The sequence below is a fragment of the Diadema antillarum genome, unplaced genomic scaffold, assembly GCF_040938485.1.
Source record: "Diadema antillarum isolate AM-2024a unplaced genomic scaffold, OU_Dant_1.0 scf00000025, whole genome shotgun sequence".
Lineage (NCBI taxonomy): Eukaryota > Metazoa > Echinodermata > Echinoidea > Diadematoida > Diadematidae > Diadema > Diadema antillarum.
The window spans coordinates 196979-212935 of record NW_027270914.1 but is presented as its reverse complement, the minus strand read 5'-3'; the positions used below and the strand labels follow the sequence as shown (position 1 = coordinate 212935).

Genomic DNA, 15957 nt, shown 5'->3' with positions numbered 1-15957 from the left:
TGAGATGGAGAATAAGTTCCAGCAATAACGTCTGTTTGTCTGCCAGCATAATTATGCAAGAATGCCATGCTATATTGTACGCCAATTCAAAATGTCAATCGAGACATTGTTTTCATTTGAGTAATAAAGAATTTTTGTAAACTATCAAGTTTATAGACTTTGAGTTTTCGATGATCAAAGTGACTATCTGACATTAAGAAGGGTAAAAGAAATATGCATGAATTCGAACTATTTTTCTTTTGATAAACATACACAGTTATTTCTTTTTTTTACTCCCTCTTTTTTTACTACTGCAAAGAAATGTTACCCTGTAACAATATTGTACTTTCCGCCCCTTCATGAGGCAATAGGTCAATGTAAATTTAATTGGTAATGAGGACTTGAAGGGATGGTACTAGGCCTGTTGGTGAAGATGAAGATGAAGATTGGGCTTATAGCTTTTGGTGAAACACCAAGAGATCATGTTTTCAATAATACAAAACATACCATTCTGTATGACAGGAATTCATTTTTTTTAATGGATGAAAATAAGTTTTGGAATGGCTGAGACATCCAAATACAAAGCAAAACAAAGGGATCGTAATGGAAGGTGTGTCACAACTTTTATAAGGATAATTTTCATTAATTAAGCGTTGACTCCCTCTTGGAATTACAGGCTCTTTCATATGAGCAACTCTTGGTATGAAAGTTGGGATACCCTTCGAGAAAATAAAGTATCCATAAAATGAACAGAAATACTGAAAATGAACGAAGTCAATGAAGTACAATATTTTTTCCCTTTCATGTGTATCAATGAGCTCCACAATTCTACATACACTAAATTCAAATTGTATTTTTGTTTGAGATTACTACACTTTTCGGTAATAACATATTTCATGAAAATTTGATAAATAATTAAAATGTATAGAATGCCATGTATTGTACCGATAGGTGAAAATATTTCTTACAAGAATATCGGATAATGTTACATGGACATTAGATTCTTCTGTATTGTTTAGTTGTACCATATGGGTTTCAAGGTGAAGATTATAAACATTATTCATGATTAGTTTTCTATCAGACACACAGACACACACAGACACACACACGCGCAAACACACACACGCACACACACAAACAATACAATCATATTACACAATTTTGCCAACAATGTTGCCGATGATCCCCCTCGGCTTTCTTCTGAATTGTAAATAATCCATGAAACTATTGCTTAAATGAATTGCCCCTCACGTCATCCGCATTATAAAACGGGAAATTGATTAGTTAAATTTCAATGCAGATATTGAATTTCAATAAAACAACATTAAAGAGGTTGTACAGTTCTCGTCGAGGTTAGGATTTAGCTTTTAACGTTTTGCGAGATATTTAGGAACCACCCTATGAGATGTCAAAGAGCATGCAATTCTAAGGGGTATCCGAAGTTTATTTGTTGAAAACTGGTTTTGAAATGGCTGAGATATCCAAAAACAAGGTGAATCAAAGAGATCCTAATAAAAAACGTGGCCTGTCGCCTTTTATTAATATAATTTTTTTTTGGATATCTCAACCATTTGAAAACCAATTTTCATCAAAAACCTTGAATCCTTATTAAAATTACATGTTCGTTCATATTTCAGAAAAGGTTTCTCATCATCTCACTTATAGGAATGTTATAAACCTGAATCCTCACCTCAACCAGTACTCTACAGTCCCTTTAATATTAGTTTATATCGAATGGTTTATATCAGTTTAAATCTATAAGAGCATTATGTTACGAAATGAAACTCATACATTTCATTTTGACCGTCTTCTTCTATGAGCACATACATATTATGAAGGCCCTGAAAGAAGGTAAAACATATTTTAAAATTCTTATGCAGATGGCTTTCTACATGAATGTTTTATTATGCTTACTGCAACAAAATAAAACTAAGGAATTAATGTTAGAGTTTACTGTGATCACACTCTTTAGATTCTGAAGTCACAAAGTGTAGTAGGGTCTGTTGTATAATTGGATTAAATGTTTGTTCCAGATACATGCGAACACGTATGCGCGCAGATACACCCATTTTATGACACAGACATGGTACTAATATGGAAATAAAGTTCTCAGAAAGTGTTAGTGATCTAATAAATATTCATTAACTTTCAGAAGATGAATAGGGGAAAAAAACGATTGTTTATCCTATAGTAGGCGCAAGTATATAACAACACAAATATCTTATACAAGTGTAGATCCAAAAAAAATGTGGTGATACGTTGTAGTTAAAGTCAATTCTGTAAACGATGTTCACATAGTAAAACGTAATCACTCTTTTATACTTGGTACATTGTCGGAAATGCAACACTCCATATTACTACGTCTGACCAAGTGATGTCAGACCCATCGTTCTGTTTACAAACGCTCTGAAATTTATTGCACACATTAGAAATATTAAAGGCAGCATGAGACAGACACGTGGATGAAACAGCTGAGAAACGTTTTACAATATTATCATGACATACATTACTCTTATATACATTTTAAAGCATTCAAAGGGAACATCAAATCCAATTTTACTATAAAATTCAAATCATACCGATTATGAGTTTTGAATCTTTATGGATGCTGCACTGCGGGTCATGCAAAATAACGACTCAATTATAAGCACACTTCGTGAAATATTAGACAGAGAAGTACATGATCAGTAGCATATCGAAATAACAAGATTCAGCTATTTACAAACCGAATAGGAAAGTACTTTTTTCAGTCAGTCGAAATCATCAAATCGATAAGAATGTACACAGTTTGATTTTCCTTTCCTGTAGATATGCTTGAAGGACGTTGTTAAAATGCACGGCAGTGCCCACCAACGGAATGATTACCAAACAGGAAATTTTGATTTGCGTATGATTATAAAGTCTTTTTGACTGGAATGTTTTGATTCCAATGCTGAACACAGTCCATTACAAGGAGCAATAATATTGCATTAATAAAATATACTCTGCTCGAATGTTGCTTCAAGTGGCTAATTTACACCAAAATAAAGTGTTTTGGGTAAACTTATTCAGACGACGTATCAGATTATAACTTTATTCTAAAAGAAGTGTTACAGACATTCATTTCCATGCATATTCACAATTTCTTTTCTTCATTTCTTTTGCTAAAAGTTCCCTCAAATTTGAAGAGGCCTTACTCTTATTCCACTTCAATGACGTCATGTCTTATTGTGTGCTGTTCGCTATTTCGAAGGTTCGTTATTCCGAAGGTCAGTTAATCCGAAACACACAAATTCCCTATGCCTAGAGGTTCGTTAATCCGAAAAATGAAAAAGGGTTTATTAATCCGAACATTTCGTCGTTGGTTTCACGAAACGACGCTATTTCGTTTTTGAGCGAAAATGCAGTTCTGAGAAAATCGCGTTTAAAGATCTCACAAGTTTCAGACAACGTTTTCAATGTTTTTTTCCTGTCTTGTGTGTAAAAATTTTGACAGGGTGATGAGAGTGGAAGTTGTTCTTCCTATTCATAGTGTAATTTTAGTGTGAATTCAAAAATCTACGATATCTCTGTCTTCAAACTCCCTGCGTCGGTTCGTAAACCCATCGTTTCTTGCGCGCACCATAGGTTATGTACTAAAGCGCGGGTCTCACGAACCGACGTATGAAAAGTTGTATTGCGCCGGTTCGTGAGACCCGCGCTGTAGGGCCTGTACAATAGATAACGTGCAATACGTGTGTATTTATGAACCGTCGCTATTTAATCTTCGTATTGTGTTTACATACATATACAGACATGTGGCAGTCTTCCACGATGTGACGGAGGGTTTGGTCAGGATGGCTGCAGTCACAAGCCGTGCTAGCCGAGTGACCCCCATTTGTGGAGACGGTGGCCTGTCCTTGCATGGAGGGTTTGGTTGCAACACAATACCGTATCCGGACAATTACCCCCAAAGGGCAATAACCCCCCCCCCCCCCCCCGCTAAATACTGGTTAGTGGTAATTAAGGTAGGAGTAATAAAAGATTAGGGTTAGGTTTAGGGTTAGGATTAGGTTCATTATTAGGATTTGGATTAAGGCCAGGGGAAGGGGACGGGGTAATTGCCCAGAGGGTAATTGCCCTAGACCCCCGTCTTATTTCCTCACCCACTCCATCACCTCCAGCCCCAAATAGAAAGGGAAATAAAAGATTTTCCAGGGCAATTTCAAAATATCGTCAATGTTCACACTATGCTCTTACGGTGTCAAATATGTAGAATCTTTGCGGAGGCATGTACAAGGCTATCTCACCACTCTTGAACACCTGTAGGAGGCACACGTACCGACAACTTTTTGGCACTTTGAAATCAGTGATGAGATTGTGCACGTACTCCAAATCCCTCGCGTATCGATCGATACTGACAAGACCGTTCCCTTGATCCACCCAGGCTATAATGACCGAATCATCTCGACAAACTGCCGGGTAGCCATCCCTACCATTTTCCCTGAAGACTTTCTTTATCTTCCCATTACCATCAAGGCATATGACACGATTGAGCACACCGCATATCAGGTTTCCCGTTGTTAGAAATGAGACTATTTGCATTGGTGAGATATGTAATTTATCATACATTATTTCTCTGAAAGCCTTCCCTCCCCGTGGGGTAAATACTTGGATCTTTTGGCGTATGTCACAACTCACGTATATATTATCATCTCCGTCAACAGTCACACTATCAGCAGCTGTTAGCTGGCTTCCAGTCTCGAACGTGACGTCAAGCTTCTCCCAGTGTGGAGTGTACAGTGATATCTTGTAGATTTTACCACGTAGGCCCAAAACACTTCGTCCGTCAGACAGGAATGCCATCGAATAAGCAAAAACATGTTCCATCACCGTCTGTTGTAACTTGCCATCAGGGGAGTAGAGATAGATTCCACTTTCATAACTTCCCATCCTGCCCATCGCCATTTTTCCGTTTGGTGTTGCGGCTATACACCTCATGAAGCAGGTGGGTCCTACACCAGTGAGCTTTACGTCTGCTTTGACTTCCCACTTGTAATCTGTTAGCTCACCGAGACAAAGTTCATTGGCCTTCACGTGTTTAGTAAATGACATCCTCTGAGCTCGTTCTTTCACACGTCTAGGTATTTGGTCGTCTGGATCATTTCGTCCCAGGAGATTCGTCAAGTTTTCGCGCAGCGTGTCGTGTGCAAACAATGCGTCATTCTCCAGAGGTGCCTTCATACCATTAGTGACAAGCTCCTCCGTGGAGGTTATGTGACGGATTGTTCGCCGATGCTCTTCATCCATGTCGTATAATTCCTTCTCGAATTTTTCAGACCATCGTTTCACTTGACCTTTCAGTGCTTCTTTTCTGTCTGACAATAGTTGAATGCATTCCTCGTATGCCTTGTCAATGTCATCATTTACCTTTTCCAATATGTTTGCTATTTCATTGCGTTGTGTGGCTATGAACTTGATATGGTTTTCAACAGTCGTTTTCTTTGAATTTACTCTTTCTTTCAACTCCTTGATATTTTTGAGAATGTGTTCCGCATGAATAGGTGCTCCTTCCACCTGATGACCAGCTTGCGAATGCTCCAACATCCCGCACTTACAGCAAATGTACTCCCGACATCCGATACAGTAACAGTCTTCATCATCGTTAGGGTGTTTCTTACACTTTCTTCTCCTCTTAAGCCGAACTTTTCCCGAGAGCACCTCGCTCATGGGCACCACTTCGTGGTTGGAGAGCGTTTCCCAGGTAGAGTGATTTTTCTCACACGATTTACACATATATTTCCCACAATCCTGACAGTGGGACACAGCTGGCGGTTTTTCGTCCATCTCACAAACTGTGCACGTTGGGTTCTCGGTTTTCAATGCCTCCAAAAGAGAACTCACTGGTTCGTTTGTTTGTAACTTACCAACACCTCCACTGGGTAAGGGTGTTCCTCTCCTGCATACAGGGCATTTAAGCGTTCGTTGGTTGGGTTGATCTTGAAAGATATACTCCAAGCAATCTTCGCAGAAAGTGTGTGAACATGCCAATTCTTTAGGCTGGTTGAAAAGTGTCAGGCAAATAGGACACTCGAGATCTTGACTAATGACTTCATTAAACGTTGCCATAGTTTTGGTCTGTTGAACAGAAAAAAAAAGAGCCACAAGACATAATAATTAGCTATTATTTGGTATTGGCAGTTCTAGCAGAATTTTAGCAAACAAGAAATATAAGAAGTAATACATGTTAACAAATATCATATTTAGGACAAGAAAAGGAAAAGGGAAAGATCGAATAGCGATACGAGGCAAAGATTAATTCAATGCATTCACTTTTCAATTCATTTCATACTATTATTTTGTGATAACAATCAATAAATTGCATCTGTATAGTATAAAACGTTTGCAAAATGTATCAGGTAGGTACACAATTCATCGAAAGTTAGAGACTTTTTGGAATAGAATCCATCCTTTAAAAAATCATATCGTACATTGATAAACAATCGCCTGCACTGTTGGTATGTTTCATGTGAAAGGGATTAGGATTAGAACCTACTGTATGTCTGCTGGCTCTGATGGTTGATGAACAAAAGAGCTTGAATATCAAGTAAGTGCAACCTTAAAGAGAACTAGAAAATAAAAACAAGCCCTATATGGTCGAGTGGTGAATGAAAGCCTGGGCGTATTCTTTCACCTTTTGTCTTTAAGAAATGGGTTTCCCCACATTCTGGCAGAGACACTTGCTTTAGAGGGACCAATACGTTAAAGGACAAGTTCACCTTCATAAACATAAGGATTGAGAGAGTGCAACAATATTAGTAGAACGCTGAACGCCTTGTCCGATGTTTTGAAGACCCTGATGGTCATGCTGGTATTTCAGCTTATTATATTGGATCTCCATTGTCTTTACCTTGTAATGTGCGTCACAAAATATCCGTTTTTGATCATGCTAATGCACGTTCATGTCTTTAAAATTCCACTACTTGTATACCATTAAAACAACTTCAAGTTCTTATAATAACAACGATCAAATGATACTGATATTAACGTGATGAATTTGATATCTATTTGTATTTACTTTATTGTACTAACCCCATGTACTATGTTTATCTGCTTTTTCAATAAAAAAAAAAGATCATTGTTACTTTCCAATAATCTTTCGTTATTTGGATATGGAAAATGAAATTCTCAGAACTGATTCTACTCAATTTCTGGGGTTAGCAGTTTGCTTGTATAGCATTTAAATCCAAGCACATATTTACCGGCGACAACTAAATTCACCAAGTTTGTCTCCTACTCTGATAGTACGGGAAATAGTTTTATTAGATTTATCTGCCAACGTTCCAAGAAAATGTGTTGTCAAGAGAGACATTGACGAATTTAGTCAGTAACTGCAAAATAGCTTCAGTTGTAGGGCTCTCATCTGCTTATATTGGATTGGGAAGATCATTTAAGATTTTTCAAACTAAGAAATAACTTGTTTACTTTCACCAAATCAATAACATGAATGAATTAATCGCTTGATTTGGCAACAAGTTCAGGAGCTGGAGAAACGCTGGAATGGCAGTAAAATAATATATTGGAATTAACAACGAATAGTATACGTGGTATAAACTGCTATATGATTGCGATTTTAATAACGTTGATGAAATGAGGAATATTAGTGGCCCCATAAATTTGTATGGCGATCCATTGTGCACTTACACAGGCATGAATAACTTGCGTGATCGAGTAATGTTTCATGTGCTTACCAAGTATGCTGCGCTTCCGGGTTGAATTTTGTTGATTTTCTGTCGGGCTCCGAAGTGTAGTGATGCATAAAATCACAACCTACTTTATGTTAGGCCTGTAGGAACGTGAGAACAGAAATTAGAATGAGTGCGGTCTTACTCTAAAGACTCAAACAGAGCACTGAGAGTTAGTTATTAGAAAGAGAGATGCATTGCGAGGCTCTCACAAAATGGCGGGACGATTCAAAGGAAGTCAGTACTTACCGTATGACCTTTTCACTGGGACCCTATTATTAATAGTTGCGGGTTTTCCCCAAACATCTCATATACACCCTGTGTATGTGAAAGTCACAGAGCACGATTTATTTTTTTTTCTTTACAATGTAAAATGATAACTTCAAGAGATAATCCGAGTAAAATGAGATGGAGAATCTTCAGCAGATTATTTTCGTTTGACTGTCGGCATATCGTGTAACATGGCATCCTATTTTACGTCAATTTCAATGTAATTTCGTCATTGTCTTTCTTTTCAGCATTTTTTCCAAGGTGACTTTTATACAAAATAGACACGGGCAAATATTATCATTTCAGATTTCTTAATAAATAACAATTTACCTGTCTTGGAAGCCCTTTGGAAACTTTATTTTCCTCTAATACGTCTGCACCATATAGGGCAGAGAGAAATGTTTCCAATGAGGGCGCAAAAAAAAAAAAAATAAATGGGACACTTCATGGACCATACGAAAGGGCAACACTATGAAAGACAGAATTTGAAAGGCTGTGTTTCTTTGAGTGAGGATTACATAAATTGTGTAAAGGTGCATTCATATCATTATGATGCAAAAAGACGCAGAGCCAAATAAGACATAACCAATGACAAGACGAGCATGCCAGCAGCACAGAGTTGAAAAACCCATTCAAAAATTAATGACAAAAATGTGAACTTGTATGCATCACCTTTGCTAATGGAACTGAAGTGAATCATATAGTTTAAAAAGAAATGGGGGATTACTTGTCGGTTAAAATGATCAAGAAATTAGTAAGTTTAGGAGTGAATACCAAGGATGCAAAGAGGGAGAGAGTTAGTACGCATACTGAGAATACCCAAAAATAGAAAATGATCACAGCTTTGACGTGTTTACATTATATACAATATATATATATATATATATATATATATATATATATATATGAAGAGTTTGTTTGCAAAAACCGATAAGTCCATATTTGCCAAATGGAGATATTTGCGATTAGAGGTTAAGAAAAATAAAGAAAATAATAAGAAAAGTTTTGCTTTTTTTGACTATAACTTCAAAAATATACCTTTATATGTAGTGACCAATATATCATTTAAAAGGTATTATTTTGTTCATTATGACAGAGATCGTACTTCAAAATCTTCAAAAATGGACTTATTGGTTTTTGCAAACAAACCCTTCATATATATATATATATATATATATATATATATGGGTGAAAACGTTGAACGATGTACAATTGGCCATTTTCGGGCTTTTCGATATTCAAACCCTTGTAAAATTGTCACCTGGGGGAGTTTTTCATGGTTTTAGGTATCATTTGGTAGGGGAGGGTTGTACCTTTCAGAAAATATATACTTTGTAGTGTTCTTACTGCATTTTCTAAAAAAAATAATGCCTTGAAGCTGAAAAAATTGACAAAAATGCATATTTTGCGAAAAAATCCCAGAATCACACGTCTTAATTTTTGTTCTAATGCAATTCTACAGCTTTGTTTTTCCTTGTGAGTAAACCCACACACTTCAACTATTTAATCAAGTACTTCTGCCATGAACGTGTGTATCATTTATCTTATCAGGGAATGTTGAATTCACTTATGTCTGAAAAAGAACGTCTCTGAATGAATTATCTTTTCCTTGACGCCAAAAATTCAGGATGACTATGAAAACATGTAAGGCCATATTTATTTAGCGTCTTATCCATACTACCATTCCATCAAAATTTGTGAGTGAGCTGTGTGAAATAATCGTGTGGTGGCTCATTAAAGAAAATTATACTGAATAACCATCAGAGATGTTCAGTTGTTTAATGGTGTCATTAATGAAAGTGGATTATGCTTGAGATGAAAAGTCGTTATCAGTATGTCAGTGTGAGCCAGGCGACTATGATGATTGGCAACTTTAGTAGCATACTGTCCACAAAAATGAGTTCTGGTTGAAAACTTTAATTGGCGAATGTCTCTGATCAAAACGAATGTCCCTGATTGAAAGTCTCTGAAGGGACATTCCCTCATCTGACACTTTCGCACTGCATGATACTTTATTTGCGTGCTGATTTTACGCACTGACGAGCCATCCTGGAATCGAGTCACCACAGTTCAACGACAGATATGCCCACAAATCTTGAAAATGTGAGTAATAACAAAAACTTTCCTGCTGTTTGTGCCGATTTATTAGAATTATTATTCCGTAGATTTGCCAATTAGTATCATTTGTGAAATTATGTATTTTAATCTTTGGATTAGAGTTAAATTAAGAGAGGATAGACAATAAATATATAAGAATCTGCACGAAGATCAAAGACCGCACGTCTCTGAGCAAAATGAAAAACGTCTCTGAAAAATACTGTTTTATGAAATAAAGACATCCACTATACAGATTATGATAACATTAAAGTAAATCTATGTCAGGATGGGCTCAGTTAGTATAATAGGAACAAGTAGAACCAAGTTAACACGAGCGTGTTATGATATTAAGAAAAATGCAGCTTCCTGAAAGATGTTGAAAATATGTAAAAGAGTTTCAAATTTAAGATCTTCTGTAGATTGAGCGAGTGTAAACACATTGCCAGGACAGAAATTATGTCTTATGACGAGTAATTGGTCAATAGTCTATGATTATTATGTAGTAGTCACTTTAGTTTACGTATTTTTTTGTGAGAGAGGCAGAAATGTAAGAAAAACAGATTTAGGTCAGAGACGTTCTCTGAACAAGTAGGATCTGCTCTCAAACCAATATCAATAACCCATCATGGCGAATTGGTGCCTATGTTTGTAGCACATAGGTTCCTCAATCCAAATATAATGCAAATATCTTGTAAAAATCAAACCCATAAAGTACTGATAAGCAAAGATGTTTACGTCAGAGACGTTACACTGAAAGTTTTATATATTTTCAACTACTACAATAAGGAGCAGATCTTTCATTATTCCACAGTATATGGCCCTCGTATACATACATCGTTCTAGGTAATTTACGCAATCTAAAAACAATGTTGATTTTATAATTTTGATCAGAGACGTTCATTTGTGCGCACATTGTTCTTCCAGTGCATGATAAATTTATTTTAATATCATTTTTTTTCTTACAGCAGATGGAAAGACTGGATGGATTTTAAATGCTCCGAATATTAGAATTTCGTCCTGCTCAGGATCTTTAAGCTCAGTCATGTTCATGGACCCTACAAGTTCCAGACAACGGCCGTGGTACTGGCAAGACCGAACGGACATCTTGGAGGTGTCATCTGTTTACAAAATAATGACTATCCCAACCCCTGTTTCAGATAGCAAGCGACGCAGTCGGTACCATGCACTGATTGAGGACATGGAATACCAAGTGGAGGGGAAATACAATTCAATGTTATAATGCGAACTCTGTTTTTAATGCGCATCACTATGTTTGCTTTTGAGCCTGTAAAATCTGAGGCTTACACGCTGAGAAATAAATGTTCAAATTTGCACCTAATTTGTAACAATAGCAGCACACCTGCGGTGCATACTTGCACCCTTAATTGTGCTTAATTGCACCCTTAATTAACTGCCTTTTTGAAGTTTTGCTAATTTCTGCAAACAAGTTCTCGTACAGTTGATAAGAATATGGAAATGAGTGAGCTAACCATGTCATAACCTCACAATTTTCCATTGATCGTGTACAAAAAATATGAAAATTCAATTTTTCTGTCTTTGAAATCTGAAACATGATGCTATTCCTGGTTGATTACTTTCAGAATAGTGATCAGTTAGATATACCCGGATTTAAGCCTCGGGCATAATTATGTTTGCATGAAAAACTGAAAATTTAAAAATGTTTATGTGCAAACATTATGGCAAGTTGTGAGGGAATGACAAGCTCAATTTGCAATTTGCATGTTCATAATGACCGTTCAAAAACTGTTTCCTGAATAATTAGCGAAACTTCAAAACGTCATAACTTCTTTATATTTCTTGAGCCCGTAAGATTTTATTCTTTCTTATCAGCGGCTAGCTCATATTTGGGCTGAATTTCCCCTGTAATGACTCTTTTTCTCTTAGAAGTAAGGTGAGATATTCTAGTGGTATTATTTTTTGAGGTTTGTAAGCCAAATACATGAGAAAAGGAAAAATACTAACATCTGTAATGAAACAAGAAAACGTCTATTAAGAATGTCGCTTTTCTTAGTTTCCTCTACAACACTACTTATGTATCGCCTTCGAGAAGAATGAAGGATTGATAATCCCCTACCGATGTGACAGGTAAAATGTGATATTGTAATGTTATCATTGTCAACCTCTTAAAAGAGGTTTTCAGTTCATTTTTGGTCAAACGTTTGCAGTACCACACCGTTGATATTCTTTTGAGTTTGGCGTTTACAATTTATATCTGCCATAGTATACAAAAAAGAACAGCGGAATTTGATGCTTCTAGGATGAGTATAGGTTAATTACAGCTTTCTGAGACGACATCATAACAGTGGCCCAGGTACGGTCCCTAATAAAAATCCGAACTGGCCTGACATACACATACAATCATATATGAGGTATAGTGGTCAAATTAAAATAGTATTAGTAAATTCGTGTTTACCTTTGTTATAGATTTGGACTACATTAATTTGAAAGAAAACATATACAATATTGATAGCATGTGGGCACACCTTCGTATACACCGGAAGGTGAAATACAAAGTAGTGGTCATCATAAACAAAAACAATTCTTGACATATATGCCTAGGTAAATGATTTCTCAATGAATGTGGAATGTTGAGTTACGAGCATCTTTAAAAATAGAGAGTGTGGTGTTTAATTCTAGTGATAACTTACAGCCGAAACGTCCCTGATGGAAAAGCAAATGTCTCTGATATAAACAAACAATTTAGGTAAGGTAGTCAAAATTGCAAGTATTTCATGTAATTTCTATTTGTCTGTCATTCAAAAGTGTTGTAAGATATGAGTAATATAACAAGGACAGGCTTGTTGTTGATTTTTGGTGTAGAAATCGAAATTCCTCTTAATATTGGGAGGTTTGTAGTTACAATCGGTTATTATGAAAAATAATTCAAGTTGAAATTACCATCCTGAATTGTTGACAACAATATTTTAGAAACAAATTAACACAGTCTTCAAAAGCATGAACAAGATGAAAATATATTCATTTGAATGTTTTTTCCCTTCATTTGAATTTTCATTAAAACAATGTTTGTTTTAGTCAGAGACGTTCGCCAATATGTCACAGTTCTATCTAACCTTGAATAAAAACAACACCCTTGGAGATATCCCAGTATAATCGGGTTTGCAAGAAAGCTGATATCAATGACATTTGACTGAGATATATTTATATCAGTAAGTCACGTTTTTTTAATTTTGACCCCTGATTTGCCCAATTGTACATCGTTCAATGTTTTCACCCATATATATATATATAACGTGAAGCGGGCTTGGCCTCGTACGTGGTGGGTACTGCATCATTGGTATATGTGTGACGGAAGAAAAACTTGCAGTATAGACGTTGCAGTGATGTTCACTCTTGCCTTTATTCCCCAAGCTTTTGGCTGTTTCACCAGCCTTTTTCAAGGGCTTGATGAGACATAAACATAAAAGACATAAACCTAAAACATATTTTGCTTTTATGCTTATGTCTCATCAAGCCCTTGAAAAAAGGCTGGTGAAACAGCCGAAAGCTTGGGGAATAAAGGCAAGAGTGAACATCACTGCAACGTCTATACTGCAAGTTTTTCTTCCGTCACACATATACAATATAATATACATAATATATATATATATGTATAATATTTTTTCTGATGTGCAATGCTTATCAGAATTTCAATAATTCAACACAATAACTGATCACCAGTCGTTCTTACGTCGTTGGTAACTTTAAGAGCAGATTTATGAAGCTCCCCCAGTTCTTACAATAACATTGATTTAAATGATATAAATGATTACGTGATAAAGTCAAAGCATGTCATACCATGATAATCGTGGTTTGATATTTATTTCATGTACGTATTTTTATTCATTGTATTGTATTAACCCAAATATACCTGTTTACCTGCTTTTACAAATGATTAACGTTACTTTACAAAAATCTTGCATTATTTGGATATGGAAAATGAAATTCCCAGAACTGATTCTACTCAATTTCTTTGGTTGCCATTTTGCTTGTAATTCATTTAAACCCAACCACATATTTACCGGCAGTAACTAAATTCAACAAGTTTGTCTCTTATTCTGATATCACCGGAGATTGTTCGGTTGGATTTATTTATGAACGTTCCAAGAAAATGTGTCGTCAAAAGAGACAATGACGAATTTAGTAACTAAATATAAAATAACTTCAGTTATAGGACTCTCATCTGCTTATATTGGATTGAAAAGATCATTTAAGCTTTTTCAAAATAAGAAATGACTGGCTTGTTTTCACCCGATCAATTACATGAGTAAATCCATCGTTTAGTTTTGTAACAATTTCAGGAGCTGGAGAAAAGGTGGAATGGGAGTAAAATGATAAATCGGACTCAACAATGAATAGTGTACATTGCATAATAAACTGTTAAATGATTTCGTTTTTAATGGCGTTGATGAAATGAGGAATATTAGTGGCCCCAAACAATTTTATGGCGATCCTTTGTTCACCAGTAAAAATATATGACAGGCATGAATAACATGCGTGATCGAGTAGCGCTTCATGTGCTTACCAAGTGTGCTGCTCTTCCGGGTTGAATTTTGTCGATTAATGTTTGACTCCGAAGTGCAGACACGCATAAAATCACAACCTACTTTATGTTCAGCCTGTAAGAACGTGCGAACAGAATTTAGAATGAGTGCAGCATAACTCTGAAGACTCAAACAGAGTACTGACAGTAAGTTAAAAGAAAGAGAGATGCATTACAAGGCACTCACAATATGGCGGAGCGGTTCAGAGGAAGCCAGTACCTACCATTTGACCTTTTCACGTGACCCTAATTATTAATAGTAGCGGGTTTTCCCAGCATTTATTATACACTGTGTCTTCATGAAAATCACTTTTTTTTTGTTTGTTTTTTTTGGCATGTAAACTGATAAGTTCAATAATTATCTTAGGAAAATGAGATAAGGAATTCTTGGGCAAATTATTTACCGTTGACTGTCATGGTATCCTATTTTACATCAATTGAGTATCTGAATAATATGAACGACCCAAGTCCATGGAAGACCATTTCGAGTAAACTTTAAAAAAAAAAATCATTTTTTTATATTTGTCTAATAATATTCTATTTAACTGTGATGGGAAGGGAACATTGTATATACAAATTAGAACATGTATTACTATGATAATTAACATTAACATTATTACATTGCGGAGAGGCCATTTTGTATGATGTACTTGGGTCGTTCTTTGAATCATATACATGATATTCTGCTATAGAGATGAGAGATGGATGAGAGAGGGCGCTATAATATGAATGTGAGAATGACCCAAGTCCTTCATTCTTACATTCATATAAGATTTTACTAATTCATTTCAGGCACTTCCGGGGGTAATTAGGATTTATCTTTCTCATTCTCATTTCTCTTTCTCACGATGAGTCCATGCATAAGCTACAATTTCCCATGTCAAACTGATTTTGGCCAAAAAATGGACTTGGGTCGTTCTTATATTCAGGTCTTCAATTTCAATGTAAGTTCGACATTGCTTTCCTACGTGATTTACACATAAGTGACTACGTGCTGGCAACGTTTTTAATCTCAGTTTGGGTGAAGATAACAATTCTTCTTTTTTATATGTCCTTTGCAAATAATTTTCCCAAATACGTCGAGACCATAATATGGTCTCGACGTATTATTTCTGTGACATGATATTATTATGTCAGAGAGAAAATGGTCTTACGGGAAGGAAAACATTTTGGACACTTCATGAAACATACGAACGGACAACACAACAAAAAAAAAAAAAACACACCAAAGAGAATTAAGGATTGATTTCTAGTTGAAGTGTTCAATAAAGTCAGTAGATTCTAATGTATGTATCAAGGATGCAAAATGGAGAGAGAAAGAGAGAAAGAGAGAGAGAGAGAGAGGGG

At 35.9% G+C, this 15957-nt stretch overlaps 1 protein-coding gene across 2 annotated transcripts; it reads right to left on the bottom strand.

Moving 5' to 3' along the window:
- Positions 1–3920: 3920 nt before the first annotated feature.
- On the bottom strand, positions 3921–14783 carry LOC139733634 (uncharacterized). 2 transcript variants are annotated; one of them, XM_071644451.1, is made up of 3 exons: positions 14593–14783; positions 7689–7783; positions 3921–6075 (listed from the first exon to the last, which is right to left on the bottom strand). In XM_071644451.1, the coding sequence occupies exon 3, from the start codon at positions 6064–6066 to the stop codon at positions 4186–4188; it is 1881 nt and encodes a 626-aa protein (XP_071500552.1). In that variant the 5' UTR covers positions 6067–6075; positions 7689–7783; positions 14593–14783; the 3' UTR covers positions 3921–4185. The 2 variants fall into 2 exon arrangements, with proteins under 2 accessions (XP_071500552.1, XP_071500559.1); XM_071644458.1 differs by lacking the exon at positions 14593–14783 and having other exon boundaries at positions 7689–7820.
- Positions 14784–15957: the final 1174 nt, after the last annotated feature.